The 11,351-nt window shown below is 48.8% G+C and overlaps 1 protein-coding gene across 1 annotated transcript in view; it reads right to left on the bottom strand.

Annotated features, from left to right (window-relative positions):
- NRBP1 (nuclear receptor binding protein 1) overlaps window positions 1-10,881 on the bottom strand; it is a 39,738-nt gene extending 28,857 nt beyond the window's left edge. The window contains exons 1-2 of the mRNA XM_064508125.1: window positions 10,765-10,881; window positions 10,342-10,567 (exon numbers count right to left, since the gene is read on the bottom strand). Of these exons, the coding sequence (XP_064364195.1) occupies window positions 10,342-10,551 (210 nt within the window). The 5' untranslated portion in view covers window positions 10,552-10,567; window positions 10,765-10,881. The remainder of the gene's footprint in view (window positions 1-10,341; window positions 10,568-10,764) is intronic.
- Window positions 10,882-11,351: the final 470 nt, after the last annotated feature.

An 11,351-nucleotide genomic window follows, 5' to 3' on the forward strand; every position in this document is an offset into this window, starting at 1 on the left:
CAAGTGGTTTAAAACTACCCTCCTTTAACGTGCTGATTTCTTTCCCAGAAAACCCACATAAACTAGGCAGGTTTTTAAACTATGACAGAAAAAAAATTTTAACTAAACTGTTTAGCATGAGTTTCTAACGTAAGACAGAGGAAGCAGTTCTGCCACTACAACAAATTTACAGCCAAAATATTAATGTAGCTCTTTATCTATACAAACAAGAGCTAAAGAAACTCAAAAACATCTAAAATGAATTTAAATAGTTAAGAAGGGAGAAGAAAAAAAAAAAGAGATTCAAAAGCTGCTACTTCAAAGGCATAAGTTAGTGATAAGGGAATAAAGTTAGGAAGATGCATTTCCCTTAGCCAGGTTATTCCAGAATTGTCCAATACAGATTCTTCCATAGCTCCCAAATATCTAGATACCTATAATGAAAGGCAACTTTTGGAGAGACATTCTCTGGTTCACAAAATCTGTCAACTCATAAAACATTCGGCTAATCCACAAGTGACAGTGATGATTTAAAAATCAAACAATAACAAAAAATAGGATAATTAAATTAACAGTACAGAATGAAACTATGCATTAAGGAAAAAGAGGTTAAAAATGACAGCATGTGAGGCTAAACACTTATAAGCAGCAGTACATCCTGGTAAGAATACAGCAAACATTGAAGAGTTACCATGGCCATTTGCTCAAGCCAGAGAAAAAGAACAAAACACTGCTCAACCAAATTTGCGTTAGCTGGAGAACAGCGGATAACACGCCTACAAAAGACGCTAGCAGCACCGCAACAGGAGCATTTACTTGTCATTGAACAAAAGCAAAGTGACGTATTTACCAATACAAACAGGAAACAAGAGCAGTTGTCTCAGAGAGGTGCAGTTAATTTAGAGTTGAACAAAATTAGAGAACGTAAAGTCCACTGCAGACAAGGGGGGGGGGGTCAACAAAACGAAGCAGCAAGCTTACTTCACGTTTCAATTAAACCGACCGCACTGACCTTTGCAATTATATTCATGCTGATAAAATACTTGAGAGGTGTTAACTCAGAAATTAAAATCACTAGTATAATATAACACTCAAGGAAAGGAAGAAACCAATCTATCACCATGGCTATGCAAATAAATTCATAGTCAAATCAACAAGCATATGGAAAAGAAAATCCGACCATCATCAATACGATACCTGGTTCCTCCAGCCAACAACACGCTGAGACAAATAAGATAAAATGCGTAAGCATTAAAGCCCTGTACATAACCAAACCTTACAAATCGTGACTATTTAAATACAGAGTTAAAAGTCCCCCATGAGCCTGAGCTTCCCCTCACTTCTAATTTCATACGCAACAATTCAGAGGAGATGCTGTCTGGAGAGACAAGTCAAATACGCATACATTTTTCTAAGCAGATACATCAAATAAAAAACTCTTTTTTTAAAAAAAAGCTTGTTTTAAATAAAAGTATGATGAGTCAAGTTGCTTCCAACAGAAAAGGCATCGCTATTCACATCCCACAAGGAAACAAGCATAATTCCCATCCACATAATGGACAACAGAAGCAGATACATGACTTGTTTATCAGGGGCCTAAAGGGCCAAACGTACACATTCATTTAATAGAGGGGAGGAAAAATAACACATAATAATAATAATAATGCGAGCGAGAGCACACACAACTGAGTGAGAGTACATGAGCAATCCAACAAAGTGAGAGGGAGTGCAGTTGTAGTGAGATTCATCATGGGTGTGGAAATTCCCCATCCCTAACTCCCAAAGGGATAGAGGGAAAAAAAAAGACACAGGAGAAAAACATTAAAGGAGAGGGAAGATAAACAAGATCCTACAAATAAAAAGCATTCGGGTAGAAGTCTATCAGGAAGGTAACACTAACTGACCGGTACCTCCGCACCTACTGCACTGTTATCACAGCTCTGGTCAAACGTGAAACCAAGCAATGTAGTGCAGGTGGCTCATATCCCTGCGGACAGCGAGAATTAAAAGTGACTGCAAGACTCAGGAAGTTCTCCGTACTGAACCCAGGGGTGATAAGCACAGCTGAGTACTGGTAATACAAAGTACCGTGAATAGGGGAAAAAAACAGGCTTAGGATAAGCAATGATGAACTCTAGGTTGGCTCCTTTCACTTGGTAGAGAGATCTTCAAACCACTGGAGATAACTCTGGAAAACATCACTTGGTTTCAGCAGGTGTTAAGAAGATCACTGTTAGGAGTCATCACGAAAGGAATAGAAAATGCCATGAAAAACTGACATACTGCTGTGAGCACAGATCTTGATTAGGCTTATAAAAATCACACACAGTACAGAGAAAACAAATCAAGAGTAATTATTTAATATTTCTCATAATATAAGAGCTAAAAAGCAGCCAATGAAGTGATCAAACATCGTATTCTAAAAAGAGGAAGCACTTGATCCTGACATACACATAATTAAACTCTAAAGCTGATTACCAGGCAATATCTTCAAAGCCAGAAGTAAAAATGGCCACAAATTGTGATTAAACCAATCAACTGAAGTATGTGCATTTGTAACTGCTATATACAACAGCCCAAATACAGTATCTGTCTCAGAAATTCCTTAAACACCTGCTTATTGCAAGAACACGTCACAGCAAACCTTCCTAGGTTTTTTTCCACCACGTTCATCTCCTAGCAGCTTCCTGGCAGAACCTCTGGTTCGGCCACCTAAACCCAAAAGGGAAAAACCTAGCGCAGCACTCCACATCTTCACGAGCTATTCTTCCTCCAACCAAAAAGAGGGTATCTTAATTACATGTTTCTTCTCCTCACCATATTCTGTGTGTGTGTGCACGTGTACAAGCACAGAGATCTGACAGTGAAATTCAAGCCAGACATTTGGGACAAGAGGTCTGGGAGCCGCATTTTGCAGACACAGGATCTGGGAGGCAGGTGCCTGGGGATGCCGGGAGGACGCATGGAGGTCCATCCCGATGCATACCAAATGTTACCTGCACAACTTCCTACCATACACAATGCTGGTTACCTTAATCATGGACTTCACAGACAGGAGATACCATATAACAAGGCCAATATGACTCCAATATTTGAAGGACTTTCATTAAATTCAGACTGGCGTAACTGTGCTCCAGCACTGCACCTGCTGTGGGCTCTCGATGCCATACTCCAACAACTGCCCCACGCCACAGAAGCTGCTGAGACACCTCAAATCAGAACGTGAACGACAGTAACAGGGCAAATTCCAGCCTGAAGAAAAAAACATCAGGTTTGAGTTCCTTCCCACGTGCAAGCCTGACTGTAAGAGCTGATCCCCACAGAACAGGGGCTGCAGCAACCAGGATGCCGCAGTGGCTTCCCCCGGGCCTCAGGGACCCGTCTGACACGAGGAAGGTTTTGGTGCCGGCAGTAAGCTCCATGGAATGCGTTTTTTAGAACGGCTCTGAAGAATGCAAAGCAAACCCTACACCTCCGTCGCCGACAGCTGAATTGCAGCCAGCACTCCCAGCCGCCCGGGAAAGCTAGCGAAGCAGCAGGCAGCTGCTCCGGCTGTGCCCGCTCCCCCGCCGAGGCACTACAAAGGCGGAGGACTGACGCTGGCGACGAGGCACTAAGCAAGCTGCCAGCTGCCTGCTACAGTCGATAAGCAGGAACATAAAGGGTCTGTAGACAACAGGCCCAGGACAAAGGCTCAATTCCCACTACATCCTGCAGTGCCCTCGTCTTATTCACCCCATCTCAGGGGTTCGCTCCTTCCAGGAAGCTCCCAAACGAGCTAATAAAAACGTTACAAAGGCTGTGACATATTCCCCCTTTTGAGTATGTTCCCAATGGTGAAGTAAAATCCTGAGAACTACAGCATGGCATTAGTTTTCCGCACTAGCTGGAAACACAGATCCACTGCCAAAGACTGGCAAAAAGCCGGCAGCCCTTCTAGCACCAGCTTGCTTTCGCTCTACCTTCCACCCTCCAGCAGCAGAATCCAAAGCTCAGAGCATCCGAAGTACCACCTTCCCGACAAATAACGTCTCATTTTCCCCGCATACGGAAACACGGATTTGTGATAGGAAGAGAGAGTCTGGCACTTATCTCTCACTGCCTCAGCAAGTTTCTCTTCAGTCACAACAGCTGCCAAGAAATCAGACTCAAGCAAAGAATACAAGCACCCAGGCCATCGGTATTTTCTGCCCGAGAATCCTTCATGCTTGTCTCCTTGAAAAAATGTAAATCCAGAGGCAGGAAAAGCATCAACTGGCTCCAGATGAGAAACAATTTGAGAAACTAAGACTCCCACTAGGAGCGAAAAGACAACATAGAGATATAAAATAAACATGAGATAGACCCAGCATTTCATTCCATATCTTGCTGGGTTCAGCTCCTCATAAACCATAGCTTCTCCAGCAACCTCTCAGAGAGCCAGCACGGATCAAGGGATATATTGGCTTGATCACTGCCCTTTAGCTGTGACACTCAACCACCTCACCATCCAGGGCCATCGGCCTGGCTGGGAACCAGCTATCCAGATGTCAGCGAGGTCTATATTTATCCTCTTAAAAAGGAAGAGGCAAACTAAGGGCAGCGTAGTAAGGACAGAGGTGCTGTCTGCGTTAACCTTTGAACTTCCAGGCTATGGGATACAATGAAAGCCAGTAAGACCTGAATGCTGAACGTGTCTATACCCCACCGGCACGACCTACACTGCCTCCAATGCAAGTTCTGCGGCTGAGCCGATATCCAGGTCCACGGGGATCTTGGTTGCCTCAGTGCAGGCTAAGGGCAGTAATGTGGACGGGAAAGGGAACTACGAATAACCAACCACATTTCATCCAGTTTACCTGACGGTAGAAAATACCAGAGAGAGAAAAATCAAAAAATACATGAACACGGCCACCACCGTATGCACAGATGCACTTGTATACAAGAAATTTGCCTCCAGGGATGAGACAAAAAAGAACTTGTGGATCTCAGCGTTCGCTGAAGTGGGGCATCACATGAAAAGTGCTCCAGCTGCTGAGCTTGCAGAAAAACTGGTAATACATCAAGCACAGAACAAAACCCAGACAAGCGTGAGGTCAGTTCCTCTCAGCGGAGGTCACCGATGGCTTGCAAGAGCTCAAACGTTGCCTCTCGGCCACCCCAGAAATCACCGCAGCATTTCAGATCTGCCGGAGAGAAGCACAGTCCCTAAATCTGCCACTTGCGCAGGAGGGAGCAAGTCACCACCCAGGCAAGTCTCCAAGCAAGGGACCGAACACAAGCAGGACTGCTCAAAGCCAGCAGGAAAGCCTTGGACCATTCGAGCAGTTTAGCTGTTTAGTTTTTCTGCAGTCATTTTCTCTATTAACTACCGCAGACGTGCTCACATACATACCTGGGAGGGAAACAGCTCGCTCCCACAGTTACACAGCCACAATCTGCTACAGCCAAGTTCATTCAACAGCATTAAGCAGGCTATTTACTAAGTGAGTTATGAACAAATTACCTCATTATACTCATTTCTTGTCATCTCAAAGTTGCACAGCGTCAAGCACGCTTGTGAAACACCACACAGCTTTTAAACACAACTGTTCAAAAGCCGAAGGAGAAATTAAAACAGCCCGATTAATCCCCCTGAGCTTCCCAACAACCAGCCACAAATTCCTAACCTTAGCAGCCAAGACTGACAACAGCAGCTTCTCAGACAAACAATTGACCTTTGATGTCAACAAAGTATTTAATATAAAGTCTTGGCCTGTGCAAGCACAGTGTTTTCCTACCCACAAAAGGCATAGAAAGAAATCTGGTCAATAGGCAGCTATTAAGCAGACGAGAAACTACAGGACCATCCGGGTCTGCGAATGGTTGAGTCCCTCCCACTAACATGGGCTCACCAAGCCCAACACAGTAATACTGGGGTGAAATTTCACAAAAAGAAGATTCTAGTGCAGCAGAACATAAGTTTTCCTACAATTATATTTAGGACACTACTCTTCTGGATTTGTGTAGCTGTTGTGGAGAATAGGCATCAAGTCCAAGGCCCAGCAGGCATTTCAGGTTTAATACCTGCCACCGCAGACGTCTACAAACAGGTTGCACGTGTGCTGCTACCACCTCTCTCTGTCATGAGGCTTCTGCTCCTAGGAGGCACAGTCCAAACACAGCAGACAGACTGTCCAAGCACCTTCAAATTAAGAAAATAAATGTATGCATGCTGACTGGAAGACCAAGGCAGGCGCAAGTTTGTAGAGCCAAGGCCTGGAGAGCCCATTAGCTTGTTTCCCCCTCCTGTGAATCCACTGACCTCAAGCTGTGGATACTTTCTCCACGCCTTTCCACCACGAGACAGGATTCTGTTACAAGCTTATCTGCTGCCCCTTGCAGAGGTTAAACGGTACACATCACCCTTGCACGTGTCGCGGGAGCAATCAGGGGAATGGCTGCAGTTGTAGAGGAGGGTTGGGCTCAGATGTGGAAGCAATACAGTTTGCACCAGACCAGGAGAGCCGTGCTCGTGATGTACACACAGCGGCAGCCGATTTCCATTGGTCCCTGCAATGCCCAAGGATGGGAGAGCGCCCTGAAAATGCCAATATGGGCTATACATCGCAAGAAAGAACAGCGTGATGACAAAGTCTCCTCTTGTATAAAGCTGTTCAAACAACAGAAAATAAGTATCTACTGGACAAGCCACATTCCTCCCCTTCCCCCCATCTCACCCTGGCAGCAACTTCACCCTCAAGGTTTAATCAAAGCATGAGCACACCAGTAATTCATGAAGTGTGCCATAAAGAGATGAACTCTGGGGACAGTACGGATGCTTAATCCTTTATCTAGTTACAACAGCATCTTAGTTACAGAACTTCACAACAGCATTTAATTTTAAAAGAATACTCTGAACCTCCATGGCAATTTTACACTTCACACTATAGATGGTCACTGTCTCTAGGAAAAAATTACCATCAATCAGCTCAATACAACCCTTGCCTGCTTGTGAATTTCAAGCAGACTTGAAGTTGTCTTAGCGGACATACTTTTGATTGGGTTGCTAGAGCTAAAATGCGACTGGGTAATCCACATCCACATCCGGCTACGCTCTAACTTTGCAATCCTGCTAACTTGATTGCACTAATAACTGAAACCGTTTCTTCTCTTTTTTTCCCCCAAGATAGCCTCTGCTGAACTGCTAACTTTTTCTGGACACAAATCAAGCACATTAAACTTGATGTGCTAGCTAAAAGCAAGCGTACCAGAAAACCTGGGCATCGGTTTAGGTTGCTGAAGTCCCATGTGATTTAGATCACTGTAACTGAACAAAGACAGAACGAATAAAGGGAGATCCGGGAAGGAGTCCAGCATAGGAGAGGCAGCACTCTAACGACTCATGCTCGACGACTTCGTTAACGCAGATCCTTCCCGCTGGACTACGCACATCTAACCCCACACCCAATACAGGGCGCAGGCCACCACCAAGAGTTAAAAATCCACCGAAGCGGTTCTCAGCGAAGAACTCCGAAATAAAACCTCCAAGAAGTTGCTAGGTAACAGTGTTGTGGTTTAGGCCATGAGCAGCCTATGAGCGCGGGTGCTAGTGATGTAATGCCTTTATCCCACGCTGTATTGGCTGGAGGAGGAATCACTCGGGAAGAGACTTACAAGTCCTTCAGAGCAACAATCATCTGCCTTGTCAGTTTGCCTGAATCGGTGCGAACTGCCCGAATTAGGTACTTTTCCCCAGCTCTTCAGGTAAGACACAACCACGGTGGTACATCATCATTACAAAAACTTGTTCCCTACATTCGCTGTTTTCTGAAACGTTTGATATTGTGCAAAGAAAGCTTCCTCACAAGATGCAGAGGTGCTCAGGAATCACACTGCATTTATTCTACTGGAATCTACTGAAGTTTAAGGTAAATAACCCGAGCACTTGCACCCTCGCTGTCCTACACACAGATCCCAGGGACAGCCTCTTCCCTCAGATTTATAGGGCCCCTGTCTACACAGCCACTACATAATGTGTCACCTGCATTTCAAAGAAAGAAATAAAAACAACAAAAGAGGAAAAAACCCACCACCACCCACCAACACTCAAGGCATTACCTGTACAACCACACATCCAAGCTGAGAGGAACACAAAATCTGATAAACGTCAGACTGCACGTTGTGCGCACAACCTCAGCTCTGTCCCCGTGGGCACATGTGTTGTCTTCGCCCCAGCTTATCTCATTGTGTTGCTTCAAAGGCGTCCAAAGAAGATATTACAAGAGGACATTATAACTCAGCACCCCAAGAAGATACTGCTAAGAGGAAGAATCAGGATTGTGTAATGGGAGGGAAGCGACATTCCTTTTTCACAGAGTAACACCTCCTCACTGCCAAGGGGCAGTGAGTGAACAAGAGCTCGTCTATACGGACACGCTGACCGGAATAACCGGTGCCGACTGACCCATCACATCAACAGCGCGTTACGAGGACGCGGCTCAAGCACAAGAGATACTTTTACTCTGGTGCATGAAGATGCTCAAAAAGTAAAGCTGTTATTCCAGAATAAACTTTATGCTGGAACAGCTGAAGTGGAAGACTTTATTCCAGGTTGCAGACCAATCCGAAAGCTGAAGACAGCAAAAAATGTAAGATAGGTCATAAGGTAACTCAGTGCCACTCCACAAGCTCTGGTCTAACCAAACCACAAGTTTACATGCAAAATTAAGAAACAAAACAGAATTTAATTGTGTGATCACTGGAAGCGCACATAAGAGATATAAGGCCCACATACAGGCAACCGTAGCCAATACCACCAGAAACAAATGCTCAACATTTCCTGCAGGAAGGCCGTACGACCCGGACAGATGACGGGCTGGGAACCAGAAGGCCCAAGTTTACTCTAAGTCAGTCAACAATTCATTTTGCAACCTTCAACAGTCGTTCTGTTGTCATTTGTCTGTCTGCAAGGTGGAGCAAAGCTCATTCATCTAACATGCAGAGCTGCATTAAACCAACTGGACCCTCTAGTTCTTGGGCTAAAAGACAGTAATCTACCCATGCCAAAATTTTGGGGAACTTCTTGAGTTTGGGCCTTAATTTGCCTGCATATGAGAGAACTAAAATACAAAGAAAATACTGGAGCCTATCAAAGCTTATGTTTTATCTAGGACAGTACAGAAAAGCCTGGAAGGAAATAAATCTTTCTGTGTCAAAGGGATCTGCAGTAAATAAAACGTACTAAAAAGACAATACACACTTCTGCTTCATTCCCCAAGCCTCTCCTGTGTGCTGATTTGGCACAGATCATAGGAAAAAATCAGCTTCTATTCATAGTTTCAGATTATCATAGAGAATATATTCTGAAGAACAGAATTAAAGCTCCATACAGATATCCTCCTCACCACAGTCCAAGCCGTAGCTTCACCAGAAAAAGTACATTCTTATTACACCTTGCTACAATTTTGGCTTATGTCAACAAAGACAGGTTTCAAGCAAGTAAAGGTAAGGACTGTGGGGAATTGCTGACCTTATTTTGACCTAACTTATATCAGAGAAAATGACTCTTTCACCATCAGAGTTTGGACTACCACATGTCTATACAGATGGGTAAAACAGACATGAAATTATATGTTCAAGCCTGACCTGGCTGAGAAAGAATACATTCACATTTAATGGCATCGTTGGAGTTAATGTTTTCTGTCTTTCGGCAGCTACCACAGCCGCACAGCTTGCCCAGCCAGACCAGGCTTCCCTGAGCCCACCTGAAGCATGAACCAGTCCACAGAGATATCCTCCAGCAAGATAAACAGTGCACAAGTTGCTGTGCAAAAGAAAGGGCTCCGAAACAACTAGATCTAATCTACTTGTGTCTCCAGAGGGGAGAACTCTGCTCTGTGCACGGAGAGGCGGGTGCGGGGCAGACAACCCAAGAACCAGGTCTGCACGAACCGGCCGTGCTTCGCCTTGAGTGGAGGTTTCAAAGCAAAGCAAAACCAAGGCATAGCTCGAGATCAGACGAGACTGGGCAACTGGAAGCCTCCGCACCAGGTGCTGCTCGTTTCACGCTCCCGAGCAGACACCGAGGACTGCGCAGTCATCGCTCCAGGTTATTCCCAGAGCGGGAGACCCGCGGAGAAGCAGGAGCGCCGAGGAGCCCCTTCCCCGCGCAGCGGCCGCGCCAGGCCCCGACGCCGCCTGCACAGCAGAGCCTGGCGTGCGCAGGGAAACGTGCGGGCCGCGCTCCGGAGACCACGGACGGCAAGTGAAGGACCCCCCCGCCGCCCAGGAGCGCGGCGGACCCCGGCCGGGCCGGGATGGGAGCAGGGCGGCGCTGGCCCCGCGGCCCGGCCCGGCCCCCCGCACACCGAGGCCCAGCCCGGGCCCAGCCGCGGCACTCACCTCCTCGCGCCGCTTCTGCCAGCGGCCGCACGGAGACTCCTCGAGGATCTCGGACTCGTCCTCGCTCTCCTCCTCCTCCTCCTCCTCCTCCGGCGGCGCCGCGGAAGTCACCGGCGGAGACACCGAGGTCATCCCCGGGCCCGACGACGCGGACTCCGGCTTCGAGTCGGAGCCGCCGCTCGGCGCCTGCTTGGCCTCGCCCTCCGACATGCCGCCGCCGCGCACCCTGCGGGCCGGACGCCGGGCCGTGAGCTGAGGCGAGCTGAGGCGAGGCGGGGCGGGCCGCCAGGCCGCGCCGGGCCTGTCAGCCGCGAGCCGCGCCCCGGGCCTGCGGGCGGCGGCGCGGGCCGGGCCGGGGGCGGCGGGGACCGAGGCGGAAGGAGCGGGGAGGGGGGCAGGGGGGAGCCGCCGCCGCGCACTCACCGCGCTCGCCCGGCGCCTCCGCTCCCGAGCGCGTCGCGACTCCGCCGACGGGCCGCGCCGCCGCCAACCGCCGCGCTGCGTAACGCGCCGCGAGGGGCGGGGCAGCGCTGCCGCCGCCCAATCACAGCCCCTGCGCGCGGCGTCACCCTCCGCGGATTGGCCGGTGGGCGGGGCTACGGGCTATATAAGGGGGCTAGGGGGCGCCCGAGCACGCAGTGCGTGAGGGGCTGGGGAGCGGCCGCGGGCTCTGGCGGTGCCTCCGTCTTGTGATGCGGCGCTGGGCGGTCTCGGCGCTCGTCCCCCGCCGGGGGCGCGTAGGGCGCTGCCCCGCGCTACCCGCCCCACTATCGGCGCCCCTCGCCCTCACGGTCCCCCTTCTCCCCTCCTTAAGGAACGTAGCGCGCCCCGGGGGCGGGCCGGTGTCCCGAGGGGCCGGTGCGGCGTCGCAGAGCGCGCCCGGCCCGGGGGAGCCCGCGGCAGCGGGAGGGAGGCGGTGTGGAGGGTCGCAGCCAGGCCCGGGCCTCAGGGGAGGTGAAGTGCCGGGGGCGGGGGGAGCCGCCGGGGCCCCGCGGGACCACGTTTCTCAC

This window comes from Dromaius novaehollandiae, chromosome 3 (assembly GCF_036370855.1).
Source record: "Dromaius novaehollandiae isolate bDroNov1 chromosome 3, bDroNov1.hap1, whole genome shotgun sequence".
Taxonomy (NCBI): Eukaryota; Metazoa; Chordata; class Aves; order Casuariiformes; family Dromaiidae; genus Dromaius; species Dromaius novaehollandiae.